Source organism: Struthio camelus, chromosome 4 (assembly GCF_040807025.1).
Source record: "Struthio camelus isolate bStrCam1 chromosome 4, bStrCam1.hap1, whole genome shotgun sequence".
Lineage (NCBI taxonomy): Eukaryota > Metazoa > Chordata > Aves > Struthioniformes > Struthionidae > Struthio > Struthio camelus.
This window is the reverse complement of record NC_090945.1, coordinates 79385655-79406450: the sequence shown is the minus strand read 5'-3', so window position 1 is coordinate 79406450 and position 20796 is coordinate 79385655. Positions and strand designations below refer to the sequence as shown.

General features: G+C 40.0%; 1 protein-coding gene across 3 annotated transcripts in view; it reads left to right on the top strand.

Moving 5' to 3' along the window:
- Positions 1-15169, top strand: part of UVSSA (UV stimulated scaffold protein A) — a 57819-nt gene extending 42650 nt beyond the window's left edge. Inside the window, exons 10-13 of one of the 3 annotated variants that reach the window (XM_009686278.2) lie at positions 752-935; positions 1794-1905; positions 8890-9073; positions 13882-15169. In XM_009686278.2, the coding sequence (XP_009684573.2) occupies positions 752-935; positions 1794-1905; positions 8890-9073; positions 13882-13975 (574 nt within the window). In that variant the 3' untranslated portion in view covers positions 13976-15169. Of the gene's footprint in view, positions 1-751; positions 936-1793; positions 1906-4775; positions 7412-8889; positions 9074-13881 lie in introns of those variants that run through there. The other 2 variants (XM_068943602.1, XM_068943601.1) reach the window with 2 other exon arrangements.
- The last annotated feature ends 5627 nt before the right edge of the window (positions 15170-20796 follow it).

The following is a 20796-nucleotide window of genomic DNA, read 5'->3' as shown; positions in this document are numbered from 1 at the left end:
TATTTACATATATATGCCTGTAAATACAGGCGAAATCACTAGTATTAAAGTAGATTTTCAGTGGATTGCACTTGTTTCCATGAGGAACCCCCTGCCGTAAGTTTCTCAGAGCTATTGCTGGTGAATAGAATAGTCTACCTGAGCCTATGGGAAAGAATCTCCTTAAGGCTCAACTGATTTTTTCCCTCTGTTCTTTGGTCTCAGAATATTGCAATAAATTCTGAGTTCAGCTCCTGCTTGTCTGCTGCTACAGGGGTACAGCTGCCAAAAATAAGATCGGACAAGTTCATAGATACGTAACTGTTCCCTCCCTGGTCTGTCCTCTGTGTTCCGTAGTAGAAATATTTTGTTAAGAAGAGCGTTAACTGCAGAATTACAAACCAAGTTATTTACTGTAATTGGCTATTGGATGAATTACTCCAAATGCCAGCTCACGCACTAGCGCTAAGACTGGTAATAGGTGAGCAGGTTAAACAAGAAATTGAGGTGGACAGGATATTTAGAAATTCAAGACGTTAGGCTTTGGTAATATTCTAAAAAATGTTTTCATGATATGGTAGTCGTGACAATTTTATAATTTGCTGATTAAAACTTCCCCTTCTTGTACAGGTTTACTAAGGGATGATAGTGACATCTTTATGTGCTTTCTTACATACTAGTCTTATGTCTGATTCCGACAGTTCAACAAGACTGGACTGGAAAGGCACACCTTTGCCTGTAGACAAATAATTTTTGTTCATTGTTTTTCCAGATTTTCTTCTCAGCATCGTTTTTGGGCACCCAGTGAAGTGGAGGATGAGATCGAAAATAAAGAAGTAACTGAAATGTTAAAAACTAGATATATAACCTTTGCTGGGAAGTTTGAACCAGTGAAACACAAATGTCGAGCACCAATGCCTAATGGAAGTCTGTGCGAAAGACAAGATCGGATTAAGGTGGGCGCCAAATAACCTAACTTCCGAGATATGTGCTGTATGGAGAAGATATCACTAAAACGTTTTTACAAATGTTTATTCCAATTCCAAATATAGCTAAAAGGAGTAAATGAAAATTGTATCTGGAGAAATTTGCTGTTGTTTTGTTGCAAATGGGAAACATCCTTTCTGTAAGGAAGTTATAGATGTTTAAAGATCTCTCATATTTGGCATTGATCATAGGTGTGTTTATTATATTTATTACTGTGATATTTGATTCCTTGACAGTGAAGCAGAGGCAATGAGTTGGTGGTTGAATAGTTTTCCTCATTTAAAGGTATGTTTGATATTAGCCATTTTTAGTAACATGGGTGTTTTGGTGGCAAAGAGTTGGATTTCATTTACAGATTAGGTTTTATGAAAGATAAATCCTACGCAACCTCAAATTACGAGGGCTTTTGAGCAGAAATGCTTTGCTTAAATGCTTTGCTCTGATATTCCAGTTCTTCCTGTATTATCTAAGACTGAAGGATCTGAATGTGCTAAAATGCTTTAAATGACACTGTTACATGATAGGGATACAGCTTATATAACAAAATTCAATATAGCTTTAGTTCCAGAGGTGACCGGATATACTACCTGGCTCTTGAAGATGGGAATTCATGTCACAAAGAGCTTATTTCTTGGCAATTGTGAATATATTCAATGTATGATGTTCAAGGGATCCTAATGCCTTCGAATGGGGACTGGGGATCAGGCGTAAAATCGAATGAAGTTTTATCACCTCATTCCAGTGTCTGGCTGTGAGCCCTGCTGAATTACATGAAAAAGTTTTCTTTTCATTCAGAAGTTTTGAGAGTTTTTCCTTTCTTTCTTAAGTGCCCTTTCCATGGAAAGATAATTCCTCGGGATGAATCTGGGATTCCTGTTAACTCAGAGGACAGAGCCAGAGAAGAAAAGATGCGGTTTGAGAAGCAAGCAGCCCAGCCAGGTTTGTGTCTACATAGCATCTTAAAAAAAAAAAAGAAAGAAAAAGTGTCAAAATAGTAGATCAAGGTGGGAGATAAGCCTTGAATGTAAGCCTAGGATATTAACGTTGTTTTTTGGTGCAGTCCTTCCCTGAAAGCAATTGCTTTATGGGCATAATTTGATAGTGTCACAGGCAAGAGTTTGGAAGGGAACTGTTCAGTACTACAATATCAGCGGATACTGCTATCTTGCACCTAAATGTGTAAAAAGACACAATTGTGTGAAGACTTTCTCAAAGACTTTACGAGTGCAAGTACTTTTTGGTCAAGGTGGCAGTACATAAAATTTTGTAAGTTGAGGCCTCTTTCTAGATATTACCAGAAGTGATTTTGTTGTTGTTACTGTTTTCTTTCTTTAGTTAAAAATCGCGTCTCTGTTTTAGTCTTAAACTAATCGGCTGTTGAAGACTACAGTTAACTGAAGCCCAGCATGTGGGACAGCACACAGGTTGCACCGCTGTGTAATGGTGTGATGTGGCTCGTGCAGGAGCAGCTAAGCTAAGTTAACTAGTTTAGGTATTAATATCAGGTTTCTTTCAGCAGGCTCTGAACATCACAGATCTCCTTGGCAGGCCAGATAGCTAGGTCAGATGCCTGCACAAACTGTAATCACAGTTTTAGTGAGCAAGGAGGTAGTGCTGAGTTTGGGGTGGTCTTGGGGACCGTTTTTCTTTCTTGCTGTTAGGATTTACATTTTTATTTATGTATTTATATACCATTTCACAGGGTGACAAAACCAAAATGTTTCAAAGCATTTTTTGGGGGGTTGTTGTTGTGGAGTTTTTCTCCATGAAAACCAGCCAAGTAGGCTAATAAGGTAGGGAGAAATGGGGAGAGAATAGAAACTTGGGAGGGAAAGAGAGAGAGGCAGAGGGGTCAAAAAGCTAATCTGGAGCTGCTGAGCCTCTTGGAGTGAAGTTTTGTAGAACATGATCTAGTCAAGTTGGAAAGGTTGTTTTGATTTTATGCATTGTCATTTTTTGCAGAACCACTGAGACTGTTCCCAACTAGCTGAAACTAATTTAATGGAGGAAAACAAGGGAGAAGGACTTTTGCAGCCATTTCTCATTGAGTTGTGACTGGCTGAAGACTAGTACCTAAAAGAACTTGTAAAATTCTTAGTTATTGTGTTAGATACGACTTGTAGGAACAATTATGATTTATGTTGCTAGTAATTTCTCTTTCTAGATGCCACTTCGGCCTGGATTCCATTGAAGTGCTAACTCTGTAGATGAATCCTGAAAACCTCAGCTTTCATTAAGCCAAAATTATTTTTAGCCCTTATGATTGTGAAGAGAATGTTGCATGAGCATAATTGCTACTTAGCGGGTATGGAAAAATAACTTATTTAGATAAAATTTTAGTTTTAAAACAGGTGGTCTTGAGAGGCCCATAATAACTCCAACTTATATGAGAGAATCTGTTTGTAGTCAGGTAGATGTCTTCGTGGCTCTACAAAGATATTCAGAGGATTATACTTAACAGCCAAAGGCAGGTCTATATATGATTTGTACATTGGGACACACAGCTTACCTAAAAGGAGGAGGAAACTGCGGCAGGAGGAGAGAACCAGCCTTCCTGAGAGCTTCTCTGTGTACAACAGACCGCTCAGCGGGTAGCTCTGTGGGGGTACCTGCCCAGCTGTGATCCATGGAGAGGCAGGAATGCCTGCCTGCCCCTTTGGGCAAATTTCAGTCACCTGGCCTGAACTTTTCTTGTCTGTGCTCTGAGTTTTGGGTTTAAGGGTTTGCAAGGGTTGTGTTGTTGTTTTTTCTTTTCTTGAAAGCTTCAGCAACTGTGGTTGAAAATTCAGAGAAATAAATCAACTTTGAAAAAACTTTCATTACTTCCCCCCCCCCCCCTTTTTTTTTTTTTTTTTAAGAAAACTTTTGGGCTAGGAACGGAAAATGGAGTGGTCAATTGAAATTTGTGCCACTTAAAAGCACTCAGAGCTTGATGGAGGTCTCGTGCTAGCCTTGCTGGCCCTTCTTTGTCTTTAAAAGAATATTTGACCCCCACAGAACTCCTGTACACCTATAATGCCCAGATAATTCCCTCTCAAACTGAAACAGGCAGGAAGAACAGGAGTAGCAAAAAGATCCGTAAGGTTACGGAAGGAAAATGAGCTTGGGAGATGTGAAGATACCTGAAGTTTCAGTCTCAGCTCTGCTGGTCGCTGTTAATAACTCTGGTTACGCGTTTCGCAGAGCTTTTTACTGAGCAACGATGAATGTTCTGCATTAGAAGGATGGGAACTCGAGGATGCTTCTGGTAGCAGTAGAAGGAGTTAGCTATGCAGTCAGCAATCACCATACCACATGCAAACCTTTGAGACTATGGGCTGTGTTTTAGGATTTTTAGTACCTAACTTTGTCCTACAGCTCAGAAAGTGCTGGTAAAAGCTACTGGCACAATATCCTTGTTTTCTTAATTTAATAACTTGCTCACAGAGAGAATTACTGTTGTCTTTGTCCTGTTTATCCTCTGTGCCTAAGATCTTGAGTCCCAGTCCTGCCAACAATTTAGTCAGTGTCATTCAACATTATGATTTTGAACAACCTAGGAAATACGGAGGCTATATGGAGGAGGAGAGCAGATTTTTTTTTTTTTTTTTTTTTTTTTTGCAACTAAAGACACAAATTAAGATCCACGGAACTGGATTGTGTTTCTGTTTCAGTGCCAGCCCCATTCTTTCATTTAAATTCCTGTTGATGTTAATTTGCAGTTCATTTGCGGTGATTCTTGTTTATGCGATATATGTATGGATGCATGTATACACAGAATAAGATAAACAATTGCAAAGATAACAGTTGCATTTGTTCTTTATTTCCAGTAGTTGTCCTGGCTGCTGCTTTCAGGTGGAATAGTCCAAGCAGAAGGCTTATCCTTTCCCAAGATTATGTGAATGTTTTTAGGTGCAATAAAGCTTTGGACTGCTAGATAAGGTAGTGAGAAGGAAAGCATGCAGAGAATGCACAGGCAGAAAGACTTCCAAGAGGAGTAACGGATTTTTTTTTCTTTGCAGTAGTACAACAAAACCTCATTAATGATGGACAGAAGGTAGATTTTCATAGCGCCCCGGGGGGACTGCAGCCAGGCAGCTCCTGGAACTTGATGGACTGCAAAGGAGGATTGAAGAGAAGGATCTCTCTAGCAAAGACATAGTGTGTAATTGGAGGGGACAGATTTGTTTTCAAAGCTTTTGTTAATCTACTTTCTCCCAGCAGGTCTTAGTTTTCTCTGTTTTAAACTATTTGTTCTAGTTGAGTATTCTGTATTCTAATTAAGGCTTTATCCCAATTAGGCTTTACCATTTTGATACCTTTTAGTGTGCTCCCATTAAGGAGGAGGGGGGCATTTCTCTCTTACAGTTCTGGTTGACTGTATTTCATCAGTCTCCCAGTTACGTATATTCTTAATGAAGTTCCTGAGCCTTCCCTTGAGATCTCTGCAGAACAACAGTAGTTGTTGAATAAAGGTACATTTAAAGAAGAATAAAGGTACGTTTAAACATACAACTGACCTGACCAGCTTCCTGTAATACACGTTTGGCTACCTTTGAGCAACTCTGCTAGGCCGTTACCAGCACCGTGTGAACGGAGCTGTTCTTGAACATCTTCCACCATCTGCGTATGTCAAGAGGTGTTATGCTGGCAAGCAGTCTCCATCTTCCTCCTTCCTCCACTTCCTCCGCCTTCCTGGTGGAGTGAGGTGCTCTAGGCTGGCATCTAGTCAGCAGCATTGGAAAGGTCGCGCTGGCTCACTGAAGCCAGACCAGGAGTGTGGATGTTATGCTAAAAAGGAAAGTTGCTGACCTAGTTATAACAAACTAAAACCAGTAGGTTGAACTAGTAGGTGTTCTCGAGGGACTAGCTTCAAACTGGAAACTAATACTCTTGGTATGAAAAATCACTTGTGCTGGGAGGTATTGATGTTTGTTTCTTTTTTTTTTCTCTTTCTTTTTTTTTTTTTTTTTTTTAATCCTATGAAATTGCCATTGCTCTAGGCTAGCCATAATATCTATTTTTATTACGGAGTCAGTGTGGTGTTGTTAGAGGCTTCTCACCTCTGGCCCGCAGGATGTGTATGCTGGTCCCAAACCAGCGCTGACATTGCTGCGTTGCATTATTGAGCGCCGTTGTTGCGCTGAGATGCCTTACAAAGGTCCGTTCTGTCTGTCTGGGAAGATGATGAAGAATCTGTGGCAGTTAATTTATTGGACAAAAACTTGAAGGTTTTTTAATGCTGTGTGTATACCAGATATCACTGAATATCTATCGCCCACTGCTTTTTGTTTCTGACGTTTCTTTTTTCCCCGGGCCTCCATATTTTTGCATTTATTTTGAAACCTTAATGGAAATATTATAAAAGGTTTTTTGGGCTGTTGTTTTGGGTTTGTGTTGGGGGAGCATTTGTTTGTTTGCTTTCAGTTTCCTTATTTGTTTTTACAAAGGACTTGAAGTCCTGCTAGCAAGTCTGGCCAGTGCTGCTGTGAAAAGTGTACAAGTGGAGACTCATTCTGTACAATAAGTGCTTTGGTCTGATGATTGACACCGTCATTTATTAAAGAACACAGTTTGAAAAATGTCAGATGTCAAAACTTGCCTCAGTTGTATGGTTAAATTGCACAAAAATACTTCCTAGGTTTTTTTGCTATTGGAGGGAGGTTATTTTCATCCTTATGTGGCAGAATGGGAAAACAATTATATAAAAGTAATACAGTTCATGTGGTGATTGTGTTTTGGCAACACTATCACTGTTGCTACGAAGCATTTTTTAACTTAGTGTAAAATTTTAGATTCTAGCTAGATGTTCACAAAATGGTGCTTTGGGCTCTTTGGTCCTGAAACAATGAATCATGAGGGATTACGCTGACCTGCTAATGTGCAGTGTTCATCCTTTTCCAATAGTTCGCACACAGGAGCAAATTAAGTGCCTATTTTTTGTGTCAACCCTGAAGAGTATCTGGTTTTTCAGCCCTTAGTGACTTGTTAACAAACAGGTATCAGGACAGGCTGGTGAAGGCAGGCCGCTGGCCAGTCAGATGTGAAATAGCATCTCTTTACTAACTACAGTATTGATTCCCGCCTACCCTTGCAAACTGTGTAATTTTCTTTTCCCTGCTGCTAAACTCAGTAACAATGTATGAAGAGCTTTAGGGGCCCATCAGTGCTCAAAAAGGCTGCTCTTCCCTGGCATCCTATTGATTTTTCTCAAAGGCTTTTAAATTGCTCCTTCATTTTACTCAAATGCTCATTTCATCTCTACTGGATGCCGGCATTTTTTCGTTGTGTTTAAACAATTGCTCCATTCACTGGGTTCCTAAACTGTGACGCCTTCTTATTACTGAGAGATAAACTGTTTAGACAGTTTTCCTTAATCTTGGATTAATCGTTCCTGTATCTGAATTGTGCTGTTCTGTATTCCCTCACTTCAAAAAAATAAACTCTGTGAAGTCTTATGATCTATCAAGTATGTGTGTTCTGTTTCCTCCCTCTGTATTTCTCCAGCTCAGTCCCTATACAGCTTCATTCTTAGTTATCCTTTTGTCTGTGATGGATTTTTATCCTGTCCTTGCTTTCATATATAATACTAGTAGGTTAGATCTAACCTTTCCTTGGAGAGTTGCTCTAGTATTACAACATCTTTTTAAGTACTGTTAAGTGGCACTGACCTTCTTGAAATGTTGTTACCAATATTTGTCACACTCAATGACCAACTTGGTGTATAAGTGAAATTGTATTGTCATTTAGCACTGTATATTTTTTTCATATCTACATAGATGATAAATAAGCTTAGTCAGAGTTTGGTTTTACAATTTCTTCAGGTAAGAAAGGCTGAATGACATACGTGAGCCTATATGACAAATGAGTGGTAATTTTTGGTTATTAAAATCCAGGTTTCTCATATTTATGCTGAGTTTGAACCATGTTACTTTTTGAAGTGGCATTTTTCACTTTTTTCCAACCCATACTCTCAAAATGTTTTTTGAAAGGGTGTCATTTTCCTAAGTTTACACAGCTCATTTTTTCTACTCGAAGATACCTATCCTCTAGCCACGTTTTTACTTACTAACTTTACCTACTTAACTTTTATTCTGTCTGTTTTGATGTGTAGGACTATACCAAAAATGAGAGACAACTGCTTCCACAAAGAGTTTAGTCTAAATTGTTTATGCCTGTTGTGCATCTATGATGAGAATCTAGTTACAGTCTGTATTTGCATTGTGAAGCTTAAAGGTATTGATAAAACTGTCAGACAAATTTTTGACAAGATAAATTCACTCTTGTGCTGTTTTCAAGAGAAGAAACTTGATTTAGATAATTAAACTGATGAAGTGTGGGATACTTCTTTTGAAGTATCTTTTTCAGATGCAAAACTGGGCACATGGAAACAGGGTCATGTCGTCTTATTCAAGAATACTCTTTAGATGTCAGATATCAGTTGCATGTTTTGAAGCAAATACGATTCTTTGGTGCAGAAATGTTACAACATTCAGTAGCCCCCGCTCTGCACTGGAGTTGCTATATTCCATATTTTTAACTTTGCTTATTCAAAATTTATTTCTGCAGGTAAGCTCCTCCAGCTGCATTGTTGGCATTTTGTTCAGTTTATAAATAACGATCACTGTGTTTGTCACCTCTCCTACATGGAAGAGTCTCCTAGGAATTTCGCTGCTGTGCTGCTGTAAAAGTTGATTTAAGTCTTCCCACGGAACAGTTTTCTCTATAGCAGTTGATAATAGGTACTAATCCCAGATTGGCAGGGCTTTTTCATCAAGATCTGTGGTTTTGGCCAGCTGTCTTATCCTCCCCTTCCTTTGTGTCTGTAACTTACAACACACTGTTTCTGCCCTCGCCTAGTGGTGACAAGAACCTGTACCTTAGGAGTTTGCAAATTGGACTTGGGTTTGGAGTTTCAAAGTGCATGGTTTTTCTTTTAAACAGAGTGGCGAGATCCAGAATTCATGAGAGAAGTTGAAGCAGCTACAGGAGTGGATCTTGGGTCCTCTAAAAATAATGGAAAAGGAGGGAAAAAGAAAGGAAAGAAGAAAAAATACCCAAATCTGACAGACCTGAAACAGCAGGCTAATACTTCTCGTTCCCGGCTTGAGAAGAAAGTCTTCAATAAGTAAGACGCTTGCCTTATCTAAAGCCTGCTAACTTGCTGTTGCCCTTTCTTTGGATGGTAGTTTCTGCTTCTACTTGAACATGCACATACTAACTCTCTTAGCCGAGTGCCAAGCAGGAATGCCTTCCATCTGTCTGGAGGGCAAGGAGTAGCAGGTACTGATGAACGAGGTTATTTCTTAGAGAATGTTTTGCAGCTAATTTAAAAAATTCCCTGTAGAAGCTATTTTTTTAATCCTTCTCTCTCTTTTTTTTTTTTTTAATCTTCTAATTTCTGTAGTGACTTTTCTGGATTATCATTTATTAATCAGATTGATGGTACCGTATGTGTGCAAATGCTACTGAATCTGAAAAGAAGGTTAAGCGTTCAGAGTGACACAACTTGCAGCAACAGATGCACACTGCAGTAGTGTAGATAGAGTGAAAGTGAATAGTTTTTCCTTTTGAAAGGCCGGGATGGGCTGCCTGGAGTAGAAATGCCTTTAATAAAAGGATACGTCAAAAACATTTGGCTTTTGGCATGTAGTAGCATCTTGTTAGTTGATCCCAAGGCTCTAGTGCGTGTTCAGGGACCTTCCAGAACTTTTGACTGCTGCCTGGGCTGCTTTACGCCAGTGTATTTTTGTCTTGCCCTTGGGTAACCTAAGCTTGTAGCTGAGCCTGATAGAGTGCCTCCCTTTCCAGTAAGTACACACAATGATTCCTTCCTATATATTATTCAGTGACATTCTGCTGTTAGATTTTTTTTTTTTTTATCCAGTTCAATTCACTCTCAGTTAAGGAGGAAAAAAAAATGCATCTTTGTTATGGTCTTTGTTCACTTCACCTCTGCTGTCCTTTGTTAATATTAAGAAGTGGAACCTGCTGCAGACCTCTTCTCTTTTCAGTCTAAGAATTGGGAGCTGAGTATTCCCTCTACAATGACATGTGGACACAGTGTTGTTTCCAGGATGGTGCTGTTTCTATACTTCTCCCTTTCCTCCCAGCACATGTGCAAACAGTAGCTCCTGGCCTGCCCCTAACTATAGAAGAAATTGTTTGGACTGCAAAAAAACAAAGATCAAAAATGTTAAGATAATCATAACTTAGGCCTACTGAAGTAAATTTAGGTACTAATGCATACAAGATAATTTATGCACTGTTACCTTTACTTTTTAAAAATATAACCTATAGCTACTTATCTGTAAGAAAGCTTGCTTTTCTGTGATGACAGCTCAATAAATAGATTGAATATTCTCGCAATTTAACACCCCCCCCCAAACTCTCTAGCTCAAGATAAATTGAGTTCTAAAACTCTACATAGTTTGTTAGTAAAGTGGTTCCATTGAAGCAAGAATCTTATAGAAACTTAGTTAAGCAGTGCAGGATTGCTGCTGCAGCCACAGCACCGTTAAAATGATTTGCAGTCTGGTTGCTTTTCTCAAGCTAGGCTTGTGAATATGATGCTTAAGTTGGCAAATCTGGGCATGGAAGTTAAGAGGCTGTTGCTGTCAGCTCTGTACCCCACAGCCTTCCCAGAGGTTAACCCTCTAGCAGATAGAGTAGTAAAGAGGTGAACCCGCACAGCTAAAATGCTTCAAGCCACTGTTATTCAGGGACCATTAATTATGCAGATAACTTGATTTATAACCACAGTAAAGACAGGCCTTGTAGAAATCTGTTTACAGATCTGTGTGCTTAATTTTTAGGATTCTATGGCTTAAATGAAATCTTTTTCTTTCTGAAACAGATTTTGCTTCTACAGATGCCCGTGACATCCTGACACTGCCACCAGTGTTTGGACGTAGCAAAGATGTGTCCATGACTTAAGTAGGCATATCTGACCTAATCATAAGCAAACAGGCAAGCTAGTTCAGACACAAGTGGGAGCCTACAAACCCACTAAGCTGAATGAGTTTTACAATATATAGTAGCTCCATGTGTCTGCTCTGTTACGCTCTTTCTGATATCCAGTCTATGTTAGTTATGGCTACAGCATAAATTTGCCCAAACATGCTCTGGACCATTTTGAATGAGAAGCAGCTGCAATTATTTAAGGAGTTTCACATGTTAAAAACATAGTGGCCAAAGCAAGACAAACAGTGCAAAGTTGTCAAATCAAAAAGAAAATAAAATTATTATTCTAAAATCATTAGTGCTGTGTTATGTGCTAAACATACAGGATGACTTGAACAGCATCCAAGACGCAGTATTTGTTTAAACTCTCTTTTCCCTTCTCTAATATAATGGTTATAAGAACAAAACCAAATGCACGTTCCTTTTGGTTACAAAATAGCATGTTTTCTGTTAAATTCTCATGTTACCTGATCTTAGAGGTCTGTAAGATGCACAGTTCCAATAGTCAGAATTTCGTATCAGCTTTTACAAAATAAATTTAAAAACCCGTTTTTGGTTTATTATGCTTTGTGCTAATGATTTTGAGTGTGTTAGTGCCAGGCGTGGGGAATCAAACCTGTCACGTTTTAATAGGTTTCACGCTTTGCAGCACTAAACAAGATGATAACCTTGGCTCCTTATAACAACCCCAAATTACTTGAAATGTATAGGCGATAAACCCAGGCTCTAGTCTGCCAATAAAGTAAAGTGAAATTGCACACAGATCATCAAAGTGGGATCTCATTTCATTTACAGTATTGCACAATCCAGTGGTGCTAATGTAAAACCTACATGACGTGAAAGTGTCAAGGCCACTCTGCAGTGCTAAAGGATCACTTTTCTCCTACCAATTTAGGCAATATTTGAAGTGCAAAACCATGACCACATTTTCCATATTCCTTGTAACTTTATTGGCAGAATATTGTTAAAAGAATACCACTTCCGAGGTGCTTTTTCAGAATACTGGATTTGTTTACAGTTGCTGCTGAGAGAATCTTTAATCTCACCATTTAGAAGTATTATTAAGAAGCATCATCTATTTTCAGATGTTTCAAAATGCCTCTTAAAAGGAAACAGTTACAGAGAGCAGTTAGCTATACAGAGGTCAACAAGCACCTAATAGATATGGCCACAGGAGCTGAGCTAGAATAGTGTGTAGGGCCTGATGCTGGGAAAAAAAGCTAGTGCACGTTACCTGGTGGATGCCCTGTCTTTTTACAACCCAACCTGCAGCAGCCTCGCAACCGATAGAGAAAGGCAGGCTGTGACAATGTAGAGTCAAACAGGTTTAGCAGTAGACTTGAAACCATTCTCTTCATCGTGGGATAGAACTTGAGGACTGAGCTTGTGATGTAGAAATGAAAGCAGATACATCAGTCAGCACTGTTTTCTGAAGTTGAATGTAGTCCCTCAAACCAAGCCCTTGGCTGGTATACCTCCCAGTTAGGCAGAGTATCCAGGCCTTTTCAGAGAAGTGTTAGGAGATAACCTCATTCTTCATAAACAGAGGTAGGCTGACATCTTAATACATCCGCAAATATCAGCCTCAAATCTCTGGAACTTCTCTCAGCCTTTCTGCTAGAGGCACCCAAAGTAATCATTACTCATGGGAACTCTGGAGTCCAGTGAAGAAGAACATTCCCTAGGCACAAAGCTGTACACAACACCAGCTATAAGTTTCTCGGGAGGCAGATGTACGCAACAGAGAGTTCTGATTTTTTTTTTTTCTTCTACTTATCCCTTTAAAATTATCGTGAACCCCTTCTGCTTTCTTAATCAAAAGATATGTAGACTCACCCTTTCTATACCTTTTGTAAGGACCTCCTGCTTCTGCTCCTATTCTTACTTTCTAGGCATCAGGTGCTTCCATTTCCCCCACCCTCAAATCTCAGCTGCAAGGATCTCCACTCAAAGCTCTGTGGAGAGAAGAAAAATGTGTGTCTCTCCACCCAGTTCAAAAGCGTAGCAGCCAGTCCCCAAAGAAGGGAAATCTCTGGGCACCTTCAACCAGGAAGAAACAATGGCAGCCAGAGAAAGATTAGCAACCTGGAGGCACACTCTGGTCAGATTTAGAGGCACCAGAAAGCTTAAGAGCTCCAAAATTCATTCACTGATTTCCTTTTTTGATCTGGGGAACTCTCCAGAGCTTTCAAGCACAGCAGGTGCTGCACAGGGCATGAAGACCTGCCCATCACCAGGTAGTAGAGGTCCCATTCCACTTCATGTAAGCATAAGATGTTGTCCCGGCTATGCTAAATTCTAAGCACTTAACTGTTCTGGAATACTGATTTACCTCTCTGCAAATAGATACATGACAGTCTCTGCTGTCTTCCTAAAGTACTAGTGTTGTGCTTGCAGATGAGATAGCTGCCGCTTGAGAATAGGGGTGTTGGTGGTGTGAGTGAGAGGGGATCTTGTTCCGCTCATTACTGATGAAGCATTTTGTAGGAGCCTTTGAAAAGAAAATCACTTAAAGTTGCATCAGTTGGACAGCAAGCCCTTCCCTTACAAGAAACATTCTACGTTCTACACGTTGGATTTTATAAGAGTGTCTGAGGGTGTTTTTTAAATCCTGTTATGTGCATCTAGGTTTTTTCTTTTTTCTCCTAGAGCAGTTAAATGCTTTTGAAAATCAAACTTCTGATGTGTGAGTATCAGAAATAACACTAGGAGGATGGAATGCACAGTCATTAAACTGAAAGACTTTAATTTGTTTACTCCTGTTAATAAAATCATTGCTGAATTAAACTATTTGTATTGCTGCAGCTAATTGGGTTAACAAGACAAATTTGTTCAGCCTCATCAGTGCAGTGTTCAGAAGCCTGATAGTGATTAATCGTAGTTCATTTTTCCCACAACATTCATAAACATTCTCTGAGACTGTATAGCATCAACATAACCTTTTTTATATTCATTTTTTGTTTTTTCTTTCAGAGGTGCTATGAAACGAGTGGTGAAAGCAATGAATCGAGTGGACCAAAGAAAGCATGAGAAGTTTGCCAACCAGTTTAACTATGCACTGAATTAAATTGTGATAAAATGAAGGGCAAAGAAGAAGATTAACAAGAGTGCAGCTGTACCAGGCCTTTATCACAGACCTTCATATTTAAACTAAAATATTGTGCTAAGCGTTTTTATTGGGGTCATTTTTAATCGTTATCAATTTCTAATTTATTTGAACATGAATTATAGAAAAGATGTGGTATATGACTGAATGCATTTAACAAGCTGGTAACTACTTGAAATTTACATATGAACAAGTTTTATGGCTTGTACATGCTCTAATTAAAATATTCACAGATGTTTTTGGCCTTCCTAATGGACGCATGTAATTTTTATACTTTGTTTGTCAACATATGTGCTTGTACTTTGCCTTGACTTTCCTGCCTTCAGAAAGACGCCTTAAAAAACGATTAGATTCACACATAAGGCAGCAGTGCAGAGTATTGGCTCAGCTTACTATTCCAGAAAACGTACCATATCAAGCAGCATACCAGCTCCTGCAGTACTCCTAAACACCTCTTGTGTGCATATTAAAAAAGCTCCAAATCGATTGGATGTCTTGCTGGCAGTGAATGGAATCAAGTTTGATTGTGACAAGTCCAGGGACTAATTCGGAGTCAGAAGGTATGGCACCAGTGGAGAAGCTGAAATGATCGAGTTAGTCCCGGTCTGCTTCTTGTTTTACCGGGATAGTCTTCCACTGTCTTTCAAAACCAGCTACATCTGGAAAGCGTGATCTAAAAGGCTGTAGAGAATGTGCTGCAGTTTAAGTCATACTGAAAAGCCCTAGCACAAAGTGAAAGTATGAGAGTTTTAGAAATTGTTCAAGCATCCTACTGTACAAGTGAGCTGCCTGGCTTGACTCAGTTAAAAGTACCTCAGTCTCAATCCTGAAAGTGCAGCTGAGGACCTGAACACAAAGAAGAGTGTCTGGACTCTCCTCTGACTCTGCAGGCTTTACTTTGAAATTAAGTAGCTGGATCCAGCATGGTTTGTTGTTATTGGCTGGTGACTTAACCAGATCTCTCACATGCTTTGCTTGCCCTAGCCATGCCTGAAGCAGAGTGAACCAAACGCTGACACAAGTTTGCTGTCTCTAGGTTTCGTACAGCTTTGTGGGTGAAAGAAATATGGCATATCCAGGGGAATGGGCTGTTTGAAATTAAATTTCAAATTAAACTGCAGATGTTTCCAATAAAATGCAGAACACAAATTGGAATGGATTTTGTACCGCACTGGCTTAGTCACTCATCTTTTTGCAGTGTGTGTCATGCAGCAAGAAACTGTTTAGGAATTAAAAACTTTAAACTCTTCAGTGTAGCTTCTGACCACCTCAGACAAAAGCTGATTTACAGCTCTGCCAAATACCTTTTTGACTTATGCAAGTACTGCTTAGAAAGCAGTTAATACTGAATCTTGATAATATATCTTGCAGAGCTCTGCCATTTGGAAGACTCTTTCTCTCTCGTACAGATATTTAAAAGATGTAGTTCTAAACCCACCACAAATGAAATAATAAATAACTAACTGAAAGTAAGAACTTCAAATATCTCTACTGCACTGGAAAGCAAAACCACTTCCATCAGTCTAGCTAATTTGGCAGTGAAGATTTAAGTGGAAACGTAGACAAGAATAAAGCATGTTCCTCACCAGCTCAGTGGAATCAACTGCTAAACTGATTTTATTTCTTAGCAGAGATACAGGCAAAATTAGACATTTGAATGCAATGTAGGCCATTGGAGGCTGGTGTCATAGAACAGCTTAAATTAAACTATTTGATCTTGGAGATTAACGTTCACATGTGTCACAATCGTCGTCGTGCCGCTATTCCAGAGATTTCTGAGCCTGCAAAGACTGACAGTGTTCATTTATAAAACATGTTTTCTCCCTGTAAAAAGAGGGAGGATTTTATAGGAGGCAGTGGCGCTTAACCTGTCTTTGCTGCAGACATGTGGAATCAGCATTGAAAAACGGCCAGCAAAATGTAAGTGTGCTTCACTGCACCCTGTAGAGTTCTCATTTTATATTTTAGTAAAAATGAAAAAAAAAAAAAATCCCTAAGACTGAGATTGGCAAGGGAAAGGGTAGAAAGTTATGAGGAAATAACGTACTTAGTGAGCTATGCTGCTCTGTGATGCTACTTAGGGTCACATCAGCTGTAGAAGAATGAAGAGAAACTTATCTTAGACCTGAGTGTTCAATCCACCGATTAAAATGAATATACAGATTGCACTATAGGATCAAATCATACGTTTTTACAAAGGAGTGTTTTTCTAGGTTGCTTTTTTCATGTGAAATAAGAATTTGCAGAATTAAGGTTTCCCTGCAAGTAACTTGGAGCTAGCTAACTTGGACACAAGCACATGGATTTTGGACCAGGTTAGTGATGACAGAGATTGTTCTCTTTTGAGTTTTGCTACTTTTCTTTACTTTGATTTTAATGCTAGAGCTTTCCTTGTCCATCAGGGAGTATAATGATTTGGATAGGAATTTTTTCTTCCTCTTGCCCTTGAAGCAAGAAAGACTATGACTCATCAGAAAAATATGTGTAAATGCATACCCTCCGTAACTCTGCCTGTATGCTACCCTGACTTCTTACCAGCATGCATCTTCCCCTCATCCACAGTGTTTGAGAAACAGGTATTTCCCCTTCCGTGTTAGTTATTGCTTCATTTAATCAAAGGATTTCCCTATGTAAAGAGAACTTAGCATATACACATGAGAGATTTCAAACTACTTTACCTCTGTAACCATTCTCAGGAATTCTCAGGAATTTTACCTGTTAGAGGGTCATCCTGGATTGTACCAGTGGTTCCTATTTCAATCAGAAATAATTCAGAGTGGATTTTAGGAGCCTGCACATCTCATGATTCTGAGCTCACCGGCCCTTCAAACATCTTAGTTGTTAAACTGTCCATGTGACTTTTCTACCAGACATTTCCTATTCTTGTCCTCATTCCTTAATGTCCACAAAATATCATCCACATAATCTCTGCTGTGTGTTTGCAACTCACCCAAATGAGTGTGTTGCAACCTATTTCTACTCACTGATTGTGGGCACTCCATATGATTTCCAGGTACCCACACACATTGGAAGACTTGGCCCTTCTATGTAATTAAGGTGAATAGCTGCAATAAAGGTTGAATTTCTTGTATTCTTAAAAGGACATGGTAGCTCTGAGCTGGAGTCAGCTGTGCTGGTTCATCTAAGTCGTCCTTTTGCAACTAGTGCTATTTCAGTGGTACCACAAGAAGAAATGAACGAAACACTTCTCCATGGTTATTCTTACCTGAGGATGTGGTTGCATCTAGAAAGAAAAACTCGGAAGGAAAAGACAATAGTGTATATAAATTTAGTGCAGCTTCAGGTTGGAAAGAAGGGTTTGGCTCAGAGTAGCGTGATATATTGATGCTAGAAAGCTGAAAATGTTCACTGGTAATTTTTATGTTTTCAAAAGAAAAGGAAAGTCTATAGTTGTCAGTTCTTCCTAGCAGAAAGTTTGTGTCCTGAGTGTTTCCTTGGGCTCTATAATACATGTTCTGTGACTTAATGCATATGTTGCAACCCTTTTAGTTAGGGTGTGGTACTCCAACCCTTAGATTAAGTGTCTAAAGAAAACAGATTGGATTTTTGATTTTTTTTTTTTGATACTATACTTCTGGAAAGGTTGTTATATGGCTATTTTGTTTTAGACTTGTGGGAGTTCAAGGCCAAAGCGACACTGATTACCTTCAGGTGTTATCTTTAGGATGGCAGTATGAAGAAGGATGCTGAAACACCTTCCTTTTGGTGTGGGAGAAGAGCAGCAGCACTTTTTTTGTTTAGAGAAAATCAGAAATATGTTCTATATATACAGAGAACATAGTGACATAAGATTAACATGGAATTTGTGGGCAGGGTTTCTGAATGAAAACAATCTTTCGGCACATCTCCTTTTAAAGTTACTGATGTGAGATGATGGGTCCATACTCATCCTTTGCATAATATCTTGCTACTTCTTTATCTCTAAACCTACATTAGGTTTGGCTTTAGCAATGCAGTTCTGGCTGAAGATTTTTATTAGGAAACTGTAATCCCTCCTAAATGATCTTTAGGCAATTTATTTCTGGTTGTTTTGGAAACAAGGCAAAGACCCAAGATTTGTAAATGATTCTGCATGAACATAACATTATGCTATGCAAAACAGTTTTCAGGTGGACACTGTGGAAGAAACATCTTTCTTGTTTTTGGAAAACAAAGAAGAAACCTGTTCTACTGAAAGGAAATGCTGAAGTGGCTGATAAGGATGTTGCTAATTATAATGAGCTACTAGCCAAAAGCAGGAAAAGTTGAATCTCAGTAACCCAGCTAGCAAAAACTAACCCAGCATATATCAAAATAGTTTAGCAGAGATAGCCATCTGGTGGTCTCTAATCCTCATGCAAATACCTGACTGTTCATGCAGTTCTCTGTAGCTTATCCAGTGCTGTTAAACACATTAATGGTTGTAATTGCAGAGGTGAAATAAATGTGCAAGTTATGCATCCGAAAAGGTAAGGACATCTGAATGTTACAGCAGTGCTTAGGGAATCGATAATTTAAAACCATGCCTTTTGAAATGATACTACCACGTAGGAAAACTTTACCCCTTTACAAGATAGTCTGACTATAGATCGTAGCAAGCAGGCAGAGAAAGGGACTGCGTGCAGACTTTGCACTGGTTCCCAAGAGGGGTCTAGTTACCTGAGTCCAAAACTGCGATCCAGTAGCTGCTTAAATTTCTTGGGCCCCCAAGAATTCTGTAAATGACTTGGGCTGAATTGGCCTTCCCACCTAGACCATACTTCTTGCTCAGGTGTAAACTTAATGAGACCCAGGAAAAAAAAGCGTATGACCACTCACGAAGGCTTGACCTGACAAGTATTTTCATAGGATGACTGACACCCCCCGAAAGATCCTAACAAACCTCACTGTTTAATTTAAAAAGGCAGTGGCAATAACAGTGTTCCCCTTCATGCACATAATACCTGTAAGGCTGGAGCACGTGTTCAGGGAAGGTGAAGTTCAACTTCCTTTCTCAGGTCATTATACATAGGACACTCAAATGTCCTGTCTCAGGAGGCAGCCCAAGCCACAGGCAACTAAGTGCAAGGGAGCTGGAAGGAGACAATTTTCCACCACCCACTCTCCTGTGGGAACTGAAACTGAGCCACAGTGGAACTAGAAATGCTTCACGTAGCAGACCAGAGAGGAGGCAGAAAAGAGCCTTAGCGGTCACAATCCCCAGGATGGGGCAAGAGAGGGCTGGATCTTCATCCTCATCCTCATAGCCTCAACACCTATCATTGAAAGCACTGCTGATCCTCATGTCTTGAGGCAAGAGCTTGGAGCTCCCTCATAGCAGCCATTGTCACCAGCTAGAAGATCAGCCCTGAGGTCTTCAGCTGGATACCAATTTGCAAGAGAAGGGTGTTATTCTAGCATCTACTAAATAGGCATACAGAGGAACTGCTGTCATAGGACAGATTGGAACACCTATATTTAAATAAAAACAAAGTAATTAACAACATTCTGCTCCTGGGTGAATAAATGTCTGCATTTATGTCCAGAAACATGGAAGAGAGTTCTGCACTAAGTGGTGCTGAACCGGAACTCTAACCAGTAAGTACTGAGAGTGCACAGTAAAATCAAGTGCTTCCAAGGCAAGGTGAGAAAGAAAAAAATGGGATAGAAACTCTAGGTGTCACAGGTGAGCCAGGAACAAAAGGTGACAAGGCAAGGGGGGCAGTGACCTTCCTGATGAGGGATATGGTCTCACAGTACCTAAACAAGAAGAGCAGAGCAGCTTAGGTGGCGTTAACCAGAGCCTGACAACAGCTCAGGGACCAGCTGAAAGTCCATAGGGACAAGGCAGGTCTGAAGGCAAAGTCAGCAAGGCAAGATCAGGGTCAGCAAGGTAAAAGGCCAGGCACAGCATATCCACATCACAGCTCAGGCAAGGCCTCCGCTTAAACATAGTTCCCATGGTAATGGCTGGAGAGGGGGCACCCCAGACTAGACCTCCCACAGCTCTCTCTCACATTTTAGTTGTTTTCATGGCAGTCTGATACAAGACGACATAGCTGTGCTGTATCAGTGCAGACCTTGAACACCTGGCAGGGGTGTGGGAAGAGGGTATGGAGAAAGATGGTTAAAGGCTAGTCAGAGCAATTAGAGTCTGTTGGTGCACTCAGAGCCTGAGGAGCATCTCTCTTGAGCAAATGGAGGGATGGTCCTTTCTGTTACAAAATCCTCTGAAGAAGCTGAGGGACTTAGGAACAAGGATAGGAAGTGCTGACAGAGGCTAAGGCCTCAGAGCAGCATCCTCGATGAGAAACTCCAGCCTGGACCCTTCCCATTGAGCAGCAGCTGGAAGAGATGCTAGAGATCGCAAAACTTAGCGCATCACCTGGAAAATACATGTGGATGAGAGCTGAGTCTGCCTAGCAGCTGGACTTCCCAGAGCCTCCACAACAACCTAGGAGCGACCTGTGGGAGGAGGTTATTGTCTTCCAGCTATGGGAGATGGATGCTGCCTCTAAAGGCAGAAGGGTTGAAAGCTGTTGATCAGTCACTCATGTTTCTAGCTTGGTGCTTTCCCTCCTCTTCTTTCTCCTTCATCTGCTTTACCTCTCTTTCAATCCAAGTTCTGCAAGTGGGGAACTAACTCTACTGTGCTCAGGAAGCAGTTTACTCAATCCAGGCTTTTAGGGCATCCTGGAGCTGGAGATATTTATGGTTTAGTAGAAATTCCTAAAGATTGAACCTGGCCTTTGTTTACAGACTAACAGTATTTGGCAGGAGGGTCATACAGGCCTTAGGTAAAA